Consider the following 23,789-nt stretch of genomic DNA (forward strand, 5'->3'; position numbering starts at 1 on the left):
AGGAAATGTCTTTTTACATGAACGACTTCTAAAATATCGTCTAAATTTCACAAAAAAAAAAGGATAATTTTACGTAACAAGCACTCATTCTTTACATTGCCACTGCATTGATAAATAAACAGTTTATCAACAGTCATGGTTTCTGATGGAAAAGTATGTGAATCCTTATATTAGTTACCCTATGGAACTTTCCTTTTTAGCAATAACTACCATACTGTACCTACTAACTAGACTTCTAGAACTACGGATTAGACACGTGCAGAGGTTTCTTTTTTAGCACTACCTCTGTAGATTTTTCTATTTGTCTTTCTTAGAGAGCCTTCTTGAGGTCACCAAAATGAAACTGAAGTCATGACAAGGTCTTTCTAATGATAGAAGTTTTTTTAGTTTGAGCCTCCCTGTTGTTAATTTAATCCTGTGTGTTTTTTATCATCATTATGCTGCAGAAGCAAACTTATATTAATTTAAATCTTTGCAACCTTAGTATTCTGCTTTATAATTTCCCAATACAGCTTAATTATTGATTTCCTCAATAAATTCAAGTACTTTGTTCTATGGAGGCAGCAGGAAGTCCTCCACTGGTGAGGATTCACTTCTAAAGCCTCGTACACACGACCGAGTTTCTCGGCAAAAACCAGCAAGAAACTTGCTGGGAGATATTTTTTTGCCGAGAAAACCGGTCGTGTGTACATTTTCGTCAAGGAAACTGTCAAGAAACTCAACGAGCCAAAAAGAGAGCAAGTTCTGTATTTCTTCGACGGGAGTCTCAAATTGGCTCGTCAAATTCCTGGTCAGGCTGGTTTCCGACGAGAAACTCGAGCGTGTGTATGCTAAGAAACGCTCACATGCTCAGAATAAAGTATGAGACGGGAGTAAAAGTAGCATTTGCAATGGAGATGACACATTTTTCAAGCTGTAACAGACTGAAAAGTGTCTCTTAACAAACTTTTACTTAACACGCAAACACATGAGATTAGCAAAACCAGCCCCAAGAGTTTAGCCAGTGGAATCGAACTTCCCCTGCCGTTGTATGTGTTGTACGTCACCGCGTTTGAGAAAGAGGAGATTTTGTCTTGACAGTGTGTACGCAAAGCAAGCTTGTCGAGTTCCTCGACAAGCCTAACAAGGAACTCGACGAAGAAAACGATGTGTTTCGCCCGTCGAGTTCCTCGGTCGTGTGTACGAGGCTTAACACTGGTGCTGAATCTCTTCAACCAGTCAGAGATCTACCTGATTTCAGACTGATGGAGGCAAAAGTGTTTAAAAATGGGTGGGTAATGCTTCACAACTGCATGAGCTTTCAGAGACCCTTTTCTAACACCCTCTGAAATCTCTTTCAATGGGGTTCAGTGCTTTTATCATAGAGGATTCATGAACACACATAGCCCAGTAGGTGCCTACAGATCTTTAAGGCCCCGTACACACGACCGGATCTGTCTGCTGATATTTGTCCGGCGGACAGTTTCAGCGGACAGATCCGGTCGTGTGTAGGCCCGACCAGACAATTGTCCGGCGGATCGGACAGTTTCCAGCGGACTAAAATTTCCTAGCATGCTAAGAAATCTGTCCGCTGGAAACCTGTCCATCGGACGTGTTCGGTCGTCTGTACAGACTCACCGGACATGTCCGACCGACCGCCATCCCTCGTATGCGTCGTACTGATTCAACGCATGCGTGGAAGCTTTGAACTTCAAGGCCACCCACGTCGCCACGTCATCCTCACGGCGCGGCCACGTCCCCGCGTATTGTTTACGCGCGGATTTCTGTCTGATGGTGTGTACAACCATCAGACAGAAATCTCCGGGCGGACCGTTTTCAGCGGACTGTCCGTCCGTGTGTACGGGGCCTAAGGTTCCTTTCACATCTAGGTGTCCTGGACTTCCGGATCCCATGCAGAATTGCTGTGATTTTGCCCGCGATCCCCATCACTTCCAATGGCACCTCGATCATAATGCAATTTTGCCACGATTTGTCGCCCAACGAATCGTGGTAAAATCGATTTATACTTGTGGTCTGTTTACAGTATGTGTTGATTGCACCCGCATAGTGGCACTAGCAGCAGATATAGCAACCAACTTGGGGATTGTCCAATGAAGGCACCATAGTGTTGCTTTAAGTGGCTGTTGATTATGTGAACAGTAGTTGCCGTTAACAAATAAGAACGTTTTTGTTGAGCCCCTTCTCAAACTTTGTACCAAGACCCAACTGAGTATGCAAAGAAGAGAGTTTTGCATTATCTGCAGCAGTCACTGTGTAAACCCTAAGGACACTACTGGCTCTTTGCCCCCCCTACTCTACATTATTCTGCTGTCTTACATTCATCATTGGATCTCACCTCCTTATCCAGGCATGTGCTCGATCTCCATGCTCCCTTCCACAGTCTTTGATTAGCACTGCCATTGGAATTCCCCTTCTTCATCTGCTGCTCTCTGCACTACTCCCAGCATCTTCCTCTGAATTCACAGGAGCCGGAACTACAGAGGAGGCATGGGATATCAATGCACGCTGACAGTATTGACTGTCAGCGCACATTGAGAACAACACTGGAAACAACAGTGGGCGGTATACAATGTTGATTTGCGGCAGAACCCCTGGGGACCACCAACATTTTCTGGTGGACCATCAGTGGTACTTTTATACTTTTATACTCTCACCTTTTTTGCATCTTAGTGCTGCTCATCTCCTACATTCCTTTTCAACCACTCCCTGCCTACATGCATGAGCTCCAGTGATAGCTGCATATCTGATGGTAACAATGGTGGACCATGCCTGTGGTTTTCACATCAGCAAGCCACTACTAGTCTCTGAAGGAAGCACAATACAGGAGCACAATTAGGGGACAGGGAGGGACAGAGTGTTGTCACCGTATAACAGAAGGTGCTTGAACAAAAATCTTCAAGGCAGGATTATTAGATATTATTTTCATGAAAGCATTATATATATTGATATACAAATATTTAAAAAATTCCTTTTTAAATTACATTAACACGATGAAGATTATATGATATTTTAGTGATTAGGTGTACATCTACATTTAGGTTCACTTGTCATATGTATAAAACAGAACATATTTACAAGATGTTCCCTTTATAGTCTGCAAATAAGCACTACATCTTCATCTGTATGTGCTGTTTAATCTCAATGTATGGAACAGTTGCTGAGCTATAAATATTAATGAGTATAGAAGTTGGTATTCTGGCAGGAAAAGAGTGTTCCTCCTACAACAGGGATATGCAATTAGCGGACCTCCAGCTGTTGCAAAACTACAAGTCCCATCATGCCTCTACCTATAGGTGTCATGCTTGTGGCTGTCAGAGTCTTGCTATGCCTCATGGGATTTGTAGTTCTGCAATAGATGGAGGTCTGCCAATTGCATATCCCTATCCTACAACAATAAAGTGGCAGATTTTTATTGGTGGCTGCTTTGCGGTATTATAAAACAGTTTTGTGAACCAAAAATTAAAGAAAACCAGAGGTATATATCATAAAGGGATCTTTTCAAGAAGCTAGGTCCCCTACTAACCACAGCCATGACACAGCTTGCTCAACATGTTATCAAGTAATAATGTTCCCTGCTATCTGTTCTGTCCTCCATGGACCATGAAATGGTGATGCTGCAGCTTAGCCTAGAACCAGACTAGATGTTTCACTTTGCTACTGCGAATTATATCATCATCCAACTATTTTCTTAAAGTGGAACTTCACTCTCGCAATCAACATTGACTATTTTGAATCTATATGCTGCTAGCATTAGTAAAAATATAGAAAAGTATATCATATTTATTTGTTTTAAACTGTTTTTTTTTTACATTTCTTTAGTTACTTACTGGTTTCCATGCCTAGGCACATTATGTCATACATACCAGGAGTCTTCAAGAGGGTAAGTTAAACACACCTTCCTGCCTGCATGCCTGAATTATTGAGGGCAGATGGATTCCAGGAAGTAAATGCTACATGAATCCTTTGTCATTACTCAAGATGGCCACGGCCAGAAATGCAAGGGGTGTTTTTTTCAAACAAATATAGAATGGAGACATGGATGGATGGGGGAGATTGCTTTGGATATTAAAAATGAATGAAATAGCGCTTTTGGTTTGTAGTGCTCAGATACAGTGTAGATCCGCTTGGGTTGAAGTGCAACTTCAACCCAAACCTTTTTTATCAAGTTTAGGATAGAATGTGGGAGGGCTGGAAATTGTGTTGGTTATTTATGCTGTGGTCGCATTTGGAAGAATTCCCCATTACTTCATGTACCAGTGATACGAGTGAGAAAAAATGGCCAAGATTTAGCTGAAACCTTTGAGTTGTCATTGGAACGGTCACCACTGGCAAATACATTTTTCCCCTTTTCTAAAGTTGACCATATGAACATATCCAAAATTAAGGGAATCTCACTAAAAAGCCAACAGCATAGTTGCCAACAGTCCCAAATTTCCCGGGAAAAAATTCCGGTCTTACCAATACCCAGGAAATATCACTGGAAATTGTCGTTTCCCAATTTTGAAATGGATCTGCTTTTATTACCACCCAGGCTCCGCCTCTTGTGTCTTCCCTTCAGCTTCCACGAGAGCTTGTCTTCTGTAAATGGCACAGAGACCAAATCACCAATACAGAGCAGAATGGACTAGCTGCATCTGTGGTGACTAGTGCACTATATCTGAGGTGACAAGCTGTATCTGTGGTAAGAAGTGACAAGCTGTATCTGTGGTGACAAGTGACAAGCTGTATCTGTGGTGACAAGTGCGCTGCATCTGTGGTGACAAGTTACAAGCAGCATCTGTGGTAACAAGTTACAAGCAGCATCTGTGGTGACAAGTGACACGCTGTATCTGTGGTGACAAGCTGCATCTGTGGTGACAAATGTGCTGCATCTGTGGTGACAAGTGACAAGCTGTATCTGTGGTGACAAATGTGCTGCATCTGTGGTGACTAGTGCACTATATCTGAGGTGACAAGCTGTATCTGTGGTAAGAAGTGACAAGCTGTATCTGTGGTGACAAATGTGCTGCATCTGTGGTGACTAGTGCACTATATCTGAGGTGACAAGCTGTATCTGTGGTAAGAAGTGACAAGCTGTATCTGTGGTGACAAATGTGCTGCATCTGTGGTGACTAGTGCACTATATCTGAGGTGACAAGCTGTATCTGTGGTAAGAAGTGACAAGCTGTATCTGTGGTGACAAGTGACAAGCTGTATCTGTGGTGACAAGTGCGCTGCATCTGTGGTGACAAATTACAAGCAGCATCTGTGGTAACAAGTTACAAGCAGCATCTGTGGTGACAAGTTACACGCTGTATCTGTGGTGACAAGCTGCATCTGTGGTGACAAATGTGCTGCATCTGTGGTGACAAGCTGTATCTGTGGTGACAAATGTGCTGCATCTGTGGTGACAAGTGACAAGCTGTATCTGTGGTGACAAGTTGTATCTGTGGTGACACGTGACACACTGTATCTGTGGCAACAGGTGACACACTATATCTGTGGTGACAACTGCACTGCATCTGTGGTGACAAGTGACACGCTGCATATGTGTTGACAAGGGACATGCTGCATCTGTGGTGACATGCTGTATCTGTGGTGACAAGTGAGCGCTGCATCAGTGGTGACAAGTGACACGCTGTATCTGTGGTGACAAGTGAGCGCTGCATCTGTGGTGACAAGTGACACGCTGCATCTGGGGTGACAAGTGACACGCTGCATATGTGGTAACATGCTGTGTCTGTGGTGACAAGTGACACGCTGCATCGGTGGTGACCAATGACACAAACTGCATCTGGTGAAAATTGAGCCAAGCTGCATCTGGTAGCAGGCAACGTGGCAAGTGACACTGTCCCCTAATTATAATAAGACTCCGTCTACAGATGAAAAAGTGTCCCTATAAAGTTTTTGAGAATGTTGGCAACTATGCAACAGACAGTAAACAAAATAACTGGCAGAAGTAAAACCCATTCCCATTTTATTCAAAACAAATAAAGGTTAAAGCGGTGGTTCACCCTCCTTAACATCATTATACCATTACATTCGGCATCGTAGCACGAGCTACGGTATGCCGGTCTTAAATTTTTAATCCCCGTACTCACTGTGCTATCGATCATTGAAGTTTCCGACTCCCGCGGGGAATGGGCGTGCCTATGGAGAGGGAGGATGATTGACGGCCGGCTCTGGCACGTCACGCTCCCCGAAGACAGCCGGAGTAGGTCTCGGCTCTTCACGGCGCCTGCGCACAGGTTATGCGCAGGCGCCGTGAAGAGCCAAGCCTATTTCGGCTATTTCCGGAGGAGCGTGACGTGCCAGGGCCGGCCGTCAATCACCTTCTCTCACCATAGGAACGCCCATTCCCCGGAATCTTCAATGATCCATAGCACAGTGAGTACGGGGATAAAAAATGTAAGACCGGCATACTGTAGCTCGCGCTACGATGCCGAATGTAATGGTATAATAAAAAAAAAAAAAAACTTTAATAGGGTGAACCCCCGCTTTAAGCTAGACCCAATTTTGAAGAGATGGGGTTAATATAGCTATGCCAGAACACCAACCTGTAACTACAGATATAACAAAACACGGGTAAGAACAATACACAGTAATTCATAAAACCATAGTATACACAAAAGCCAATTTGTAATATACTGTATATATAATGGCCCCAAAGCTGAACTCCTGAAAATCATCTGAATACACTTTCAAACTGAGTCAGTGGTAGCTGTTATACCAGCTAAAGGATTTGTAGTTCTATGTAGACAGTCTTTTGCTCTAGACACCTCTGCCAGACAACAAAGCCAGATAATTTATCTCCACTACAGCACCAGCTTGGTTTGATCAAGAACTTAACCTCAGCTTGCTCATTGACCAATGAGGAAGCAATGGCACACTTGTGAAGGCTTCCCTCTGTTCATACTGCTTTTCTCTCTTTTCAGAATGTTCTTACACAGTGGTGGCTGGTGCTAAACTTTTTTTGGGGGGGTGGCAAATAAGCCCCCCCCCCAGGTCTGAACTCACCCCTCCACAGTCCCCCCGCACTTACCCCTCCATGGCACAGCCCCCCTGCACTCGCCTCTTCATGGCGCTGTCCCCCCGCACTCACCCATCCACTACGTGGGCCCCTCCGTACACTCAGCACCTTTGCGTCTACCTCAGCTTCTCCTCCCAGCCAACTCGATCGGCCTCCTATCCTGATTGGCCGGGAGGAGAAGCTGGAAGACAAGTGGGTGGGTGGGTGGGTGGGTTCACTGCACCCCGAGCCCAACCTTTTTCAACCAATTAGAGCCTCAGGATCTAATCTTGTGGATTAAGAAAAAAAACTCATACAAACCGCACCTGTTCCTACAGTTGATATGAATATGCCATTAGTGTTCACTACACTGTGCATGTTCCAAAGACAATGCACAAAATAACAATTTAGGAAAAATTGCATTTTTTTTTAAAGCTTTTTTCTACCCTTTATTTTTACATAGCGCTCCCGTGAGTATGTTGGTTATTTTTTAATATTAAACCAAGCTGTCCAGCAAAAGTGGAAGTTAGAGGGTTGAGGTAAACCATTTACCACTGGGGTTACAATGGTCAGCTTTTATTAATTTATGTAAAACCTTTATCCCCCCCAAAAAAAACAGTTTGCTGTAACTGCTTATCTGGAGTTTTGTTTTAAAGCGTATTTGTTACCCCAACACTTCATATTCCTGATATGTGCCTGCTGTACCATGTACTTATTTGAGAAAGTATCCTGTTCTCTTTATATTGCTTCCTTTATGAGAAATCCCTGGTGTTCCTGCCAGTCCCTATGCTTTCCTATTAAAAACTGACCACACTAAGCAGGAGAACACACTGTGGTCAGCTCTCTAGCTATGCTGGGAACTCAGCCTGTTCTCTTCCAATGATCAGACTTGTCCTGATATGCCCCCTTGCACAGCCATTTACTGAAAAGCTCAGTGTGCTGCTGCTTCTCCTCCCCCTAGCTCTTATGCAGCTGAGAACAGAGGGAATGTGATCACTTTAAAGAGAAAAAAGGGTAAAGTAGAACCTCAGATTGCGAGTAACGCGGTTAATGAGTGTTTCGCAATACCAGCACACTGTATTTTTAAAAATCGTAACTCGGTTTGCGATTGTTGTCTCGCAATATGAGCACGATTCAGGCCAAAGCGGTGTGCAGTAGGCTGCAATAAATTGAAGTTTTGTTTTTGGGTTTAATAGCACTTAGATCTAAATGCATCATAGAGCAACAATACAATCAAATACCTACCATAAAAATAGTTTGACATAAATATGTACACAGAAAACATTATATTATTGTTTAAGAACAGAAGAAAACTTTGGATTGTCACTGATTTTATTTACTGTATTTACTGTAATTGTTATAGTGTAAAAACAATTTATTATGTATGCCAGGCTACAGAAAAATGTGTAAAGTCGTGATATTCATTTGTACATTTCTAAATTCTTCACATATTTTTTTCAACAGGCTGGCTGGTAAACACAGTTGGGGCAGATCCACAAAGAGAGTACGCCGGTGTATCTACTGATACGCCGGAGTACTTTCAAATTTCCCACGTCATATCTTTGTTTTGAATCCTCAAAACAAGATACGACAGCATCTGGGTTAGATCCGACAGGCGTACGTCTTCGTACGCCTTCGGATCTTAGATGCAATACTTCGGCGTCCGCTGGGTGTCGTTCCCGTCGTTTTCCGCATCGAGTATGCAAATTAGATATTTCCGACAATCCACGAACGTACGAGCGGCCATCGCATTTTTTTACGTCGTCTCTAGTCGGCTTTTTTCGGCGTATAGTTAAAGCTGCTATTTGGTGGCATACTCAATGTTAAGTATGGCCGTCGTTCCCGCGTATAATTTAAAAAAAATAATTTTGTTTGCGTAAGTCGTCCGTGAAACGGGCTGGACGTAATTAACGTCCACGTAAAAAAAATGATGTCCTTGCGACGTCATTTAGCGCAATGCACGGCGGGAAATTTAGGAACAGAGCATGCGCAGTTTGTTCTAGGCGGGGACGCGCTTCATTTAAATGAAACACGCCCCCTACTCGCCGATTTGAATTCCGCGCCGTTACGCCGCGAGAGATACACTACACCGCCGTAACTTACAGCGCAAATTCTTTCTGGATTCGAAGCAACAAAAAGTAAGTTACAGCGGTGTAGCGTATCTCACATACGCTGCGCCCATCCAATTCTACGTGAATCTGCCCCAGTTGGATTTAGTGAGAGAAGCAGAGAGCAGAAATCTCTTTCCTGTGGCTGTTTATTGATTTATTTTACTAAAGTAGGAGTTACTTTTGCTCCATATATTAGAACTGTCAGGAGCATCAAAGATAAACAGGTACAGTAAATTCAATATTTCTAATCCAGCTTGTAGTTTACACAAAAATGGGGCTCTTGTGAACAACATTTAGACAAATAAAATGTTTATTCAGAAAGGATTGAGAAGATTTTAGAGATTCAATCTATCCCCAACTCTTAATAAATTACCAACATAAGTGGAGGATAAATTATAAGGGAGAGTAATCATTTACTGTTTTAAAGAAGAAATGTTCAGAGTTTTTGGACAAGTCCTTGCCAGTAATATTATTTCAAAATACGTTTAGCAGAAGAATCTCTGTATAATTCAAGGCTGGCTCTTGTCAAAGTTATCATCGATACAAAACACTTAAGTGCCTTATCCTAGGACAAAAAATGAAATAAAATTACCTCTCTGATTTATTGGGTCCTTGGCCACATATGCTACATAGTCTGCGGTGTCCTGTTAGAGAACAGAAAAGTATCACTGACCTTATTCATATTCTAACCCAGGAATGAGCAAAATATTAGTAAGCCTTACCACATCCCCTCCTGATGCAAAGGAGATAGCTTGCATGTGATGATTAGCGATAACCTGCACATAAAACATAATATACACATTGCAGTCATTTTACACATATCTACAAGGACATTATTGACAGATCTGTGCTTTCAGGCATACAAAAGTATAGGTTTACAATGCCAGATTAAGATGAAATTTAAATTAAATTAGATTTTATTAGATTAGATTAGAATTAGATTAAATTGCATATAGCAAGACTAATAGCATACATAATTGACACATCTGTGCATGGTGACAAATGGTGTAAATGCAGAAATGAACTGGTCTCTGGACATACAGAGAGAATTACAGTTTGCATCAGGAAGAATGCATAGATTCACATTTTGGCTTACACTTACTTGCCGGGTGGTTGGGATACTAAGATTGAGTCCTTCAATGGATATATTTACAGCGATACTAATTCCTGCAAAACGAAGGTTACTTCGACCCAAGATAGTTGCTAAGGGTTTATTTGGTGCCTAAGAAAAACAACAAACTATGATGAATATCAGGTTGTAGTACTGTGACTAGAATGTACAGTAGTAGAATGCATGAACTCAATGGCATTCTGATGCTTATTTGTTTATACAATCCCTGGCAAAAAGCATGGAATCACCACTCTTGGAAAATTGCTGGCTTTCTCTGGGCGCTGTTGCTGTGTTTGGTTTACCCTTTGGTAAGATGCTTTTCTGCGTTCAGGTATATTACTACTTTTTCTTCTCAAATCAATTTTTGAATGTCCCTTATTGAACTTTTACAGACTCGGAGTGCCTGGATTACATCCATATGGCTCTTATGTTTGGCGGCTGACTGAGGCACCTTTTTGAGCTCTTTTTCAGCTTGGGCTTATATAACCCCATATTGACTTTATACATATGTAAGTTTTTAGTTTTATTTTCACGTTATGTGTTACCTAAGTATTATGTTGATTCATTGAGAATCTTTATCTAACAAGCTTTAAATGAATTACGTTATTTAGATCTATTTGATCTGAATCATCATCACAGCGCCCCGTCTTGTTTAATTGCTTCACCACAGGTCCCCTGGTATGCATTTGAGACCTTTGGCCCTTTGATAAATATGTTGATATATAAAAACTCTCTTTTGGGCTCTTCCATTTCTCTGGGGCCCTTTGTCTCTGTATTTGATTTTGGTCTCTCTTGTCGCCCTCTACAGCCATGCTTTGGGCTTTACTGGTTTGACGCTCAACCCCCTTTGGGGGGGTCCATTGCTCCTCTGATTGACCCCGTCAGGGATTTGGGGTAGGTTTGAACTTAAAGTGATTGTAAACCCCCGGATATAACATTATTTAAAAAATTAGCACTTATCACAGGCAGCTGATCGCTGCCTGTGAAAGTGTACTCACTGCCGTCATAAGCTCTAAAATCTTATTTTTAGTTTTGATGACGTCACCGCGCTTGCGCATTGTAGCCCCGCAAAACCGGCATCTGAAGTTTGCCGGTTTTCATTTTCATTCTTTCCGGCACTGAAAGTGAGCTTCCCCTCTGTCCGCAGAGGAGAAGTCTTGCGATGTTATAGTCCTCCTGTTCCTGATACTCCCCCTCCCGTGTGACTGAACATTCATTGGCGTGTATCATGGTTGCTGCGGTAACAGCAATCGACATTGAGGCTTGGTTACGGCGCTACGACGCATGCGCGAGATTTAGAACAGGGAATCGGGAAGGGCGGAAGTGTCGTCAGATAAGAATTCACTCAGCAGCACTGAGGCCCCGTACACACGGTCGGACAAAACCGATGAGAATGGTCCGACGGACCGTTTTCATCGGTTCACCGCTGAAGTGGCCTGATGTGTGTACACACCATCGTTCCAAAAACCGATCGGGTCAGAACGCGGTGACGTCAAACACACGACGTGCTGAATAAAACAAATTTCAATGCTTCCAAGCATGTGTCGACTTGATTCTGAGCATGTTTTGAACCGATGCTTTTCTGTACTAACCATCGGTTTGGACCGATCGGGGAGCGGTCCATCGGTTCGGTTTTGAAGCATGTTTTAAAATTTTGGACCGAAGGAAAACAGACCGATGGGCTATACACACCGTCGGTTTGGACCGATGAAACTGAACCTCGGTCCATTCTCATCGGTTTTGTCCGACCGTGTGTACGGGGCCTTACAATGGCGATTTCTATGTCCGGAAGGAGAGAAAAAAACAACGGTTGATAAAAGGTATTTGCGGGCCTTGTTTTTCACAATCTTATATGTAATGTGCATTGCCATGCCCTTGTGCAACATACTATTTCAATAATAGAAAAAATATCGGCCAGGGTTTACTTCCTCTTTAATTACATTCTGTTAGGGGTTAAAACGCAGAGCATGCGTGTTGTGTCTCTGGGGGGGGGGGGGTGGATCCCCGGGATGTGCTTTTGGACGTTAGGCTTTACTGTCCAGCCATTTATCCTTGCCATATTATTTAAATATTAGAGGTATAATGTTTAACTCTGTTCTTTGTCACTCTATAGTTATACTCAAATTGGTCACGTCGTAATCCCCTGATGAAGCCAATGGTTTGGTGAAACTAGTCAGGAGGACTTGACCGCTACATATGAGACCTTTTGCTCCCTTACCAGTATTTTTATGAATCATCTATACTGTTTTGTATATGAATTTTAAACAATTTTTTCCTCTGTAATTAATAAATATGTTGTATGAATATTATCTTGGTACAATTTTTTCTGTGGCACCATGATAATCCAACTTCTCCTACCTCTTTCTGTGTGCCAGTGTATCCAGCTCTGTAGTTGTCTGTTTAGGTAAGTCAGAAGGTGGCAACCTGAGAGCATTCCTTCAAAAAAGCCTATCATCCATTGCAGCGTGCTCTGGTTAAAATCATCAGCTCCTGCTGGCCTCTGTGTCTCTATTGCCTTCTACCAATCTGTAGCCCTAGCCTGGAAGTGTCCCCTTAGTGACCCTCATGGAGCCCATATCTTTCGCTGTTTCCTGGACCCTGAGCCTCCTTGCAGCATCAGTTACAACCACCTTCCTGGTTAGACCTGGCAGACATGGACTCCCATGCATGACACACTCTTTATAATCTGGCTCCACAATCTCCTTTAGATTCTTTTAGACCAACAACTTTATAATGCAAGGACCTGCCTGATTGGATACATTTTAAATTCAGGGGAGTAACTTTAGAGGTCACAAAGGTGACCAGGCCCAATGCTCCAGGGGGGCACATGCTACTCCCCTGTACAACTGGATAGGAGGGGTGGCGGGGGCGGCATTTAGAGGAACCCATCCCCTCTATTTTCTTCCTGCAGCCACTAAAAGCTGCTTCTCCTCCACTCCCTCCTGCAGGAGGAAAATGGTGGCCGCCAGTTTGTGAATGAACACTAAGCTCTGTACAGAGCTGTTCCTGTCCATGCATTCTGTGCAGCTAAGGCTACAGAGAAAGAGGTTGAGGGCTGTATATTCAATCACCTTTCTCTGTCTCTAAGGTGAAACACCAGAGTTCTGTTTGAACCCCTGATATTTCACCAAAGCCCTTCAATGGCACACACCTAAAAATGTTTTTAAAATAAATAAAATTGTAAAAAAAAATAAAAAATACTAAAACTACCAAAGTCGAATAGGTCACACTTGCGACCGGCCCTGGCGTTTCACCACTGTGAGGGGCCCCAAGGCAGCAGGATGGGTGTCTGCTGCAGAACATGTCAAAGGGTCCTGCTGCAGGACCATAATAAAGGGCCCCATGATGGGAGTAAAGGGTCCCAGGCTTGGGAGGGAAGGGCCCCTTCATGATTTCTTGCACTGTGGTCCTAAAGGTTCTAGTTACGCCTTTGTTGAATGGATAATTTAGGTAGGTATATTACATAGTTTGATATATGGTATATATTTTTTTATAAATTCTGTATTTTAGTTTTTCTTTCACAAAGATATTAATACACCATTCATACAATAAATCTATACAACAGTTCTGTTATTTTAAGCATAACATCTTCTTTTCCTTAACATTAGTTACTCTTTCACCAACAATAACAGTTTTTCGGTTCTACTTCAACTATCTCATCATTTTAATCACACTTTTATATAGGTCTACTATAGTCCCATATCTTTGTTCTATTTTCATATTATCCTGTTCCCCACCCTAGTTATCCTCCAATACAAGAAGAAAGAGTATTATAGAAATTAAAACGTAGAACATAAATATAGAAAGATAAGAAAAAGAGAGAAAGGAAAAGTTATATTATCTGATGAGCTTTTGTCCCCTTCCTCACCTTTTTTTTCCAGGTTCCCCTTACTCCTGGGACAGCTTCATATAATCTGTTGATAGCCTCTCTGTTGCAAAAAAAAAGACAGAAGTCAATCAGTAGATCTAGTTCTGTACAACCAGGGTGCCCCTACATGGATTGAAAATGTTCCTGGTCCCTGCTGAACCAGGTGAATTTTGATCCATTTATGGCCACCTTAAGAGTAATTTAATGACATGTTTTGGAATGCTGTATCCTCTTTAGCCGGACACCTCCAATGCTTAAAGCGGGGGTTCACCCTAAAAAAAACTTCTAACATTGCATGGAGCGTGATTGACCTGCTTCCGACTGCGCATACTGCGCGTCACGAAAAGAAGCCGAACGCCGGTGCGGCTCTATACGGCGCCTGCGCACCGACGTTCAGCTTCTTTCGGCAACTCGTGACGCGCAGTATGCGCCGGTTGGAAGCACGTCAATCACAGCCTGTGATTAGGAACGCCCACTCCCGCGGGGAAGCCGGGGATGAAAATAGCCCTAAAATGGTATGTATGCAAGAAAAATAAAAAAAACAGCATACTGTCGGTCTCATAGGTCGGCTCCATGCAATGTTAGAATTTTTTTTTAGGGTGAACCCCCGCTTTAATTTCTTTTATTTTGAGGAATATATGTATATGGCAACTTATACCAAAAAAACTGTACCCAAATGTAATACATGTTTGTCACTCACCTTGTCACTTGGGTTCTTGTGTTAAAGTCCAGGGATCTCATGGAACGAAGAACCTCAATGCAACCCATGTACTGACATGTGAAAGAGAGATTAAGAAAGCACAATACAATTTCAGAAACCAGTAAAAAAATATCCATTACTTTAAATGAGAAAATTAAAAACTTGGCATAGTTGCCTGTAGGGATGAGCTTTGTGTTCGACTCGAACGTATGTTCAACTCGAACATTGTCTGTTCGTACGTTCGACGAAATTGGAACAAAATTGGTCGTTCCCGCCAAATTCGAGTGACGCGCAACGGCCCATAATTCACTGCGGCATTGCGCGCTGATGATTGGTCAAGCATGCACTATGACCCTGCATGCTTGGCCAATCACAGCGCGCAAAAAACGGAGAGCCATAATTGGCCAAAGCCAGGGTTGCTTTGGCCAATCATGGCTCAGGGGGTTAAGTACACGCCCCACACTATATAAGGCCGCCTGCAAGTCGGCCGCGTGTAGTGTGTTGCGGCGTTGTTAAAGAACAGATCAGGCAGTCAGTCAGTTAGAGAGAGAGAGAGAGAGAGACAGTGTCTTTTCTACTAGATAGATAGATAGATAGATAGATAGATAGATAGATAGATAGATAGATAGATAGATAGATAGAGCAGGCAGGCTAAAAAGTTTAGTTACATTTACAGTGTGTAGAGGATATATATTAGGGCTGTTACTGATTAAAATGTTCGTGTTTGATTAATGATTTTTTTTTTATCGATTAATCGACTAATTTTGATTAATTATAACGCACATACAGATCCAACTACTTTTAGCTGATCTCCTTGCATTGCAACTCTGCATTAGTCAGTGGTAAATGTGATATACGCTATATAAAATCACCCGACATTAGTTCGTTTCCACAATCCATGACTCTACTTCACAGTTTACACAAATACTTTTCAAATTCAAAATGTAGCACTGGCAAGTAATTTTTTCTTATTAAACTTTAAGAAAAACTTAGAACGTTAGTTTAACTTTAATTTTAAAACGTATCTAGTATATTGACTGTCAGTCACTTTATAGTAGGCAAGTAGGCATCACTTTAGCCAGTCACACAGACATACCAGAGTGTTTACATTTTCTGGAAGCAGACATAATCACATTTTATTGACAATATACCCTGAAGAACTGAACAGTCTTTCGCACGGAACAGATGTTGCCGATACACAAAGAATTGTCTGCACAAAACTGCTTAGGACAGGAAAGCAATGGTTATTTTTGCCCCCTTCTCCTGATGGAGCCTGCTCAACAGATGCAAAGGTACCTCAATCCAATTGGTGCAGTTTGCTCGCATCCAGCAGGGTAAGTCTCACTGTCCAGGCTGTCCGGTGACGTCAAGAATTTTGATCGATCAAAAGAATTTTGATTGATCAAAAGAATTAAAGATTAATCAAAGAATTAATCTTTAATTTCCCGAGCCCTAATATATACAGTATACATCCTAGGAGTTGTACATATATTTATACACTGTATAGCTTAGCTATATCAGCTATTCCTATTTGGCAGGCAGTAGATTGTGCTAGCTGCAGTGCTCTAACGTGTTGTATTGCCTGTGTGCGGGGAAACGTGCAGAGCTTCTCACATGCGCAGTGTATAGAGGGATATTGCGTGAGTGAGAACGTCGTTCACAGTCGGTAGAAAACATCGGAAAAACAATCGTGCAGTACGACGATACGAAACTTGATTTTGGACTTCATGATCAGTGGATGAGTTTGTGGGTTAGATATGGGGAGAAAGGTAAGGCTTGACTGACATTAGCTTTTTTTGCTTAATTTTGACTTGCAGAAATAATGGAGGCCTTCAGAGAACAGGAGTTCTTCACAGAACCCTAAAATAATCGACATATTGTTGCCACACAGCACGTGCGCTTTGGGGGACCAAGCCTGCATGGACAGTCTCACGGGCCACCACCACTGGAACATCAGTGGCCTCATCAGGCACAAGTGTCATGTAGTTTGTTGAGGGTCTCTTTAGGAAATAGTGCAATATGCAGCAGCAAAGTCTGACATGGTTCAGATTCTACTTAACAAACCTACAGTCCTTATCTTGTTTGCACCGCCTGTATACTGCTGTTCAAAGTATATAGGGCCAAAGGGTCTTGTCAGGGCCGATCCTCCCTATAGGCGCACTGTGCAAGCCGCTTAGGGCCCCGCAAAGCTGCGAAGGACCCCCCAAATTACTAGAGGCCCCTGCCTGGTGAGAAGTAATTTTCGCCCCCTTACCCCGCTTCTAAACTCACTGGCTGAGTAATTTCCGACAGCAGAACACCCCCTCCCCCCGCTTCTCAACTTTTTTTAATGTGACATGTCACTGTCGTCAGCGCCCTTCGCTTCTCATTTTTAATGTGCCAGTTCATTTTGCTTCGGGCCACAGGGAGGTCAGGATCGGCACTGGGTCTTGTAAATGACCTGGAGGGAATGGTGGCGGGGAAACTCATGCTATTTTTTTTCAATGATTTTTATCCATATTGCAGGGACCAAACATTACATTAAAGCCGCAAGCAGTATTAAATTTATTTTTTCTTATAGTAATCTCATGTTGTGCAGGGACATTTCTAAACACGTGCCACTACTATAGACACCCATAAGGTACGATATTTTTTTTTTTTATTCACTTTAAGCATCATTAAAATCGCTGCTCCAGAAAAAAATACAGTTTTTAAAACTTTTTTTTCCATTGATACATGTTCCCTGGGGCAAGACCCGGGTTCTTAAAGACGTTTTCCAACAATAACTTGCATATTGGGCTTTAAAATGAGCACTTTTGAATTTGAACGTTTGAGTCCCATAGACTTCAATGGGGTTCTAAATGTTCGCGCGAACGTTCGGTCCGTTCGAAAGTTCTGGTGCGAACCGAACGCGGGTATGTTCGGCTCATCCCTAGTTGCCTGTAGACTTAAGTAATATTCAACAATAATGCCAGTGATTTCAAGCCTGATATGAGCATTAAAGGTAAAGACAGCAATCATTCCATTTTAAAAGTGTTTTAAAACAGTTCATTTAGCATTGCTGTAATAGTGACTGTCAAGCTCGTACCAGCTACCTAATTCTACAGAATGATCTGCATACAGGGCCAGTGCCAGCATATAGGCAAGTCAAGCAGCTGCCTTAGGTGCCAGGATGGTGGGGGGTGGGGAAATCGAAACAAACAAAGTACCCAGGCTAAAAGGAGCCTCTAACTCTAGCATAAAAAAAAGAACGTTTATTATTTTATTTTATTATTAACAGAAACTAAATGCACTTAGAAAAGGAGAAGCTATAAAGCATTAAAGAAAGCTGTGTGGAAAATGACACACTGCTCCGGGATCACAGCCTGAACTGGTCGGATTAGGTAACAGAAGTGGCGTTCCTTCATCTGTGCATGCATTCCACTGCTACCAGGTTTGCTCATCTGAAAGAACACCTGCAGTCAGAAGAAGGCAGCGGACATCTTACTACACCCAGCTACGTCTTGAATTTCACAGTAATTTTAGCAATAAAGTGAGCGTATATAAATAAATATAGTGTATTGACATCTGTGATGCTGTTTGGATGTTAAATTTTGAAGGCCTAAAAGGTTTTGCGCTGAGCAGTGCAGGGTGTACCAACATGGCCTCTGCCACCATCCTACTGCTGGTGTCCAGCTTCTTTCAAAATATAACATCCAAGCAGCATCGCAGATGTCAATATACTATATTTTTTTATATACGCTCACTTTATTGCTAACATTACTCAAGACGTCCCTGAATGCAGGTGTTCTGTCAGATTAGCAAACTTGGTAGCGGTGGATGCAGCTGACGGAACGTCACTTCCATTACCTAATCTGGCGGGTCGCCGATTCTGACAGAACACCACTGTCAAACAATGTCCCCGCCTCCTGGATCCCCTCCTATGATAGATGGCACATTGTGTCACGCCGTGTCCGGGATTTGATCCTGGGACCTGGTGTTCTGTTGACAGTTTCCTATTGCCTGAACCCCTTGTTTTAAGGTAGAATTCTTGTTATGTTCTGCTCCTTGAGTTTGGACGTTGGCTCCACCCTGGGACCAGCTGTTGGTAGTCACCTGATCAGTGACCTTATAAATCATCACTTCCCCTTCCTGTGTTTGCCCTAGTATTGTTATGACCCTGAAAATGATAAGACTCTACTTAATGTTTAGACCGCAGGTGTAGAGGCTTATCAGAAATCAACCACCACTTCACTCTCACAGAACAATAAGAGTTTGGGGTATTATCATCATATCCTCTAATGAAGGTAACACATAAAAGTAGTAGCTTAATTCCTCTTAAGCTTAATTGATAGACACAACCCAGATACTGTAATCGTAAATCTAATTTAGGTATTTGCATCAAATAAAGGTAGTAGAAATTACTGGTATTGTAGTATCTCACCACACACATATGAATAGTATGAAGTACTCTGCTGTATCTGGTGCTAGTATATAGTAATAAGTATAGAGTCTAGGATATAGTTCAGGCATATACTAGCAATCACTATTAGCAACAAGCTGGTATTACATATACTTGCGGTTTAGGAGGTGGTCTGTACCAGGAAAGTCCGCACAGGTGTTGATGGTACCTTATACAGCAGTAATGTGGTTTAGATATACTTGCGGTTTAGGAGGTGGTTTGTACCAGGAAAGTCCGCACAGGTGGTGGTGGTATCTAGCCTGTAGTGAGCAATGGTGGTGAATCTCCAGCAGAAGCTAGTGATGTCTTGGGTCTCTGAACAGGTGCGCTGTGAAGACAGGTGCTACAGGGACTCTGTAGCTCGTTCTGGGTTCCCAGGTGGCGGCAGGGTCCAACAGGAATATCCGAACACCCTGCCGCCATTCCCGGGAGTTTAAATAGCCCGGGCAGTGGCTGAGCTGAGCGCCGCACGTTGGAACGCACTTCCGCGTTCCAACGTGGAGCGCAGACGTCCGCGCACCGGAAGTGACGCGGACGTGTATCTGAATGGAGCGCAACTGTCATAAGTGACAAGTCTGCGCTCCATGTGGAAGGAGTAACGCTGACGGCGTTACATACCCCCCTCCTCAAGGGGGCACCTCCGGAGCGCCCAGTGAGACATGGTTTATCAGGATATTTATGATGAAACTGCTTAATGAGCCGAGGAGCATGAATATTTGAAGAACATTCCCAGGAATCATCTGTGGGAGAATAGCCTTTCCAACGAATCAAATATTGAATAGAGGATCCTCTTTTCCTAGAATCAAGAATCTTCTCTACCTGATATTCAGTTTCACCAAAAACTTGAATTGGAGGAGGAGGTTGTGGATCTCTATTTGGAAAGGGGTTAGATTTATAAGGCTTGATTAGTGAAACATGAAAAGATGGATGAATCTTCCAATCTGGAGGTAGAAGTAATCTAACAGCATTTTTATTTATTACATGAGAAATTGAGAAAGGTCCTGTATATTGACGACCAAGTTTCTTTGAAGGAATATTAAGTCGTAAATTCCGAGTGGATAACCATACCAAATCTCCAATCTTGTATGGAGGTGATATTGTTCTATGAGAGTCGTAATATTTCTTTTGTCTAATTTGAGCAGTCTTTAGATTAGAACGAAGAGTGTTTAGAGTGTTTTTTATGGTTGATAAGAAATTCTCAACAGCCGGAACATTACTTGGAGAAACAGTAGAAGGTAAACTATTAGGATGAAACCCATAATTTGCGTAAAAGGGTGAAAACTGAGAAGATGAATTGGAAGCATTGTTATATGCAAACTCTGCATGTGGAAGTAAGTCAACCCAGTCATCTTGAAGATGGGTGCAATAACAACGCAAATATTGCTCAAGAGTTTGGTTAACACGTTCCGTTTGCCCATTTGTTTGGGGATGATAAGCAGTAGATCTACGATGATCTATTTGTAAGGTTTGGCAAAGGGCTCTCCAAAACTTGGAAATAAACTGTGACCCACGATCCGAAATGATTTGGGATGGAAGGCCATGCAATTTAAGAATATTAGATACAAAAGCCCTTGCTGTTTCTTGAGAAGTAGGTAACTTTTTCAAAGGTACAAAATGGGCCATCTTGGTTAATATGTCAACAGTGACCATGATGGTGTTAAATCCATTTGATCTAGGAAGGTCTACTATGAAATCCATGGATATAACATCCCAAGGTCTGTCAGGTATTGGGATGGAGGTTAATAACCCATAGGGTGGTTTCCTCGAATGTTTGTTGATTGCACAAGTGTGGCAAGAACTCACATAGTCATGAACAGTCTTTGTCATATGGGGCCACCAATAACTTCTCTTCAGTAAAAGAATGGTTTTACTAATACCAGGATGACCTGCAAGTGGGGCATCGTGGAGTTGTTTTAATAGTGTGAGTTGTAAACTTGGTGGAACGTAGATCTTGTCGTTGAAAGTAAATAGTCCATTAGACTGCTGTTGTAGACCTTTAGGGAGTTGAGATTTATCTTTAGAAAGAGTTTGAATGAGCAATTTATCGAATGTCAAAGTTGTTCCAATAATTCGGTTGGAAGGAATAATGGAAAGTGGTGGAATGTCCATGGATTGATCTTCATTCATACGAGATAGAGAATCTGCTTTGATATTTTGAGTACCAGGGAGGTATGAGATGACAAAATCAAAACGATCAAAAAATAAACTCCATCTGACTTGACGGGCAGAAAGAGTTTTACAAGTTTTGAGATGCTGTAAATTACGATGGTCAGTGAGGATAGTGATAGGGTGTGTAGAACCCTCCAGAAGGTGTCTCCAGTTTGCGAGAGCGTCCTTTATTGCTAACAGTTCCTTTTCTCCAATCGGATAGTTCTTTTCAGCTGGTGATAAAGTTCTGGAATAAAAGGCAACAGGATGTAGTGGGTGTGATAATGTGGGTCGTTGGGAAAGTACAGCACCCAAGGCAAAATGTGAAGCATCAACTTCCAACGTAAAATGAAACATTGGATTGGGAAGTTGGAGAATGGGAGCTGAAGAGTAACTAAGCTTAAGTGTTTCAAATGATTTCTGTGCTTCCTTGGACCAAATGAAAGGTATCTTAGAACTGGTTAGACTAGTAAGTGGTCTCACAATTGATGAGAAATTTTTAATGAATTTTCTATAATAATTAGAAAATCCAAGGAATCTCTGAAGGGCCTTTCTGGACTGGGGAGAAGGCCAAGACAAAATGCAATCCACTTTAGTATGGTCCATCTGAACTCCATCTGGAGTGATTTGATAACCAAGAAAGGAGATAGTAGTCTGACTGAAGACGCACTTCTCAAGTTTTGCATATAGAGAGTGAATTCTGAGTCTCTCCAGAATCCAACGCACATGTTTGTGATGTTCCTCGAGAGTATCAGAATAAATTAATATGTCATCTAAGTAGATAACAACACAAATGTCAAGCAGATCATGAAAAATATCGTTAATAAACCACTGAAAAGTTGCTGGGGCATTACATAAGCCGAAAGGCATTACACAGTACTCGAAAAGCCCGTATCGAGTTTTAAAAGCAGTTTTCCACTCATCTCCAGAGCGAATCCTTATAAGATTATAAGCACCTCTGAGGTCCAGCTTTGTGTAGATCTTAGCTGTCTGTAACCTTTCAATAAGCTCTGGAATGAGTGGTAATGGATATCTATTCTTTACTGTGATGTTATTGAGGGATCGATAATCTATTATCGGTCGAAGTGATCCATCCTTATTTTTTACAAAAAATAGAGCTGCACTGGCAGAAGAAGTGGAGGGCCTTATAAATCCTTTTTTAAGGTTCTCATCCAAGTAAACTTTTAGGTGTATAAGCTCTGGTTGTGAAAGGGGGTAGATCCGAGCGGTAGGGATAGGACTGTCAGGAATTAAGTCAATAGGACAATCGTAAATCCTATGTGGAGGGAGTTTCTCCGCGTTAGTCTTACTGAACACATCAGCAAAATCTTGTAAGTAATCTGGTAAATTAGTAGGATGAATCTCTGAGAAGGAGATGATACATGGAGGATGACAAAATTCTGTACAGTAAGTAGACTGTAAAGAAAGAGATCTTGTGGGCCAAAGAATAGTAGGCTGATGAAGATGCAACCATGGTAAACCTAAAACTATAGGGAAAACTGGAGATGAAATAATATCAAAATTGAGAGTCTCTGTGTGGCCATTGGCACAAGAAACTATTAAAGGAACTGTCTGAGATGTAACTGGACCGAAAGAAGAGTTAGATCCATCAATAAATGTGAGTGACACTGGAATCTGCTTTAACACACTGGGAATTTTATTTGCTTTTACAACATTTGAGTCAATGAAGTTGCCACATGCCCCGCTGTCGACCATTGCTTCAATGGAAATCTTTCCTTGATCCCACTGTAGGGTGAGAGGAACAAAAATATAATGATTAGATATGGTTCCGGGTGAATTTAATTTATTAATGTGGGAGAAATTATCTTCTGAATTCTTCTTGAGAAGAGGGCAGGTGGAAACGATGTGGTCAGGAGCAGAACAATATAGGCAAAGATTGTTAGCTCTGCGACGCTGTTTCTCTGCAGAGGTTAAAGGTCCTTTAATAACACTAAGATCCATTGGAGAATCTTTGGGAGGTGATCTAGATCTCCTGAAGGGAGTGACAGAATAGGTAGTGGCACGTTCGGTCTTTCTTTCGCGAAGGCGACGATCAATAGTGACTGAGAGGTGCATAAGATCTTCCAAAGTAGTGGGTAGGTCAACACGAGCTAACTCATCCTTCATAGCTTCAGATAAACCCAAACGGAACTGGTTTCTGAGAGAAATATCAGACCATTGAGTTTCTCTGCACCAACATTTGAATTCTGAAATAAAATCTTCAACAGGACGCCTTCCCTGTCTAAGACTCCTGATTGAATTCTCAGCTGTTAACTGTTTGTTGGGATCTTCGTATAACAAAGACATCTCATCAAGAAATGTGTCAAAATCTCCTAAGAGATCTCCGTGTTCTTCTACATAGGTGTCAGCCCATACCCTGGGCTCACCTCTAAGAAAAGAAATTAATGTAAGGATCTTTATCCTATCAGAATGATAAGTACGT

The 23,789-nt window shown here is 42.1% G+C and overlaps 1 protein-coding gene across 1 annotated transcript in view; it reads right to left on the minus strand.

The window, feature by feature from the left end:
• SHC2 (SHC adaptor protein 2) overlaps positions 1-23,789 on the minus strand; it is an 80,049-nt gene that overhangs the window by 29,736 nt on the left and 26,524 nt on the right. The window contains exons 2-6 of the mRNA XM_040321983.1: positions 14,779-14,849; positions 14,079-14,139; positions 10,202-10,321; positions 9,822-9,875; positions 9,692-9,743 (exon numbers count right to left, since the gene is read on the minus strand). Coding sequence (XP_040177917.1) covers positions 9,692-9,743; positions 9,822-9,875; positions 10,202-10,321; positions 14,079-14,139; positions 14,779-14,849 — 358 coding nt within the window. The remainder of the gene's footprint in view (positions 1-9,691; positions 9,744-9,821; positions 9,876-10,201; positions 10,322-14,078; positions 14,140-14,778; positions 14,850-23,789) is intronic.

The sequence above is a fragment of the Rana temporaria genome, chromosome 1 (genome assembly GCF_905171775.1).
Source record: "Rana temporaria chromosome 1, aRanTem1.1, whole genome shotgun sequence".
Classification (NCBI taxonomy): Eukaryota; Metazoa; Chordata; class Amphibia; order Anura; family Ranidae; genus Rana; species Rana temporaria.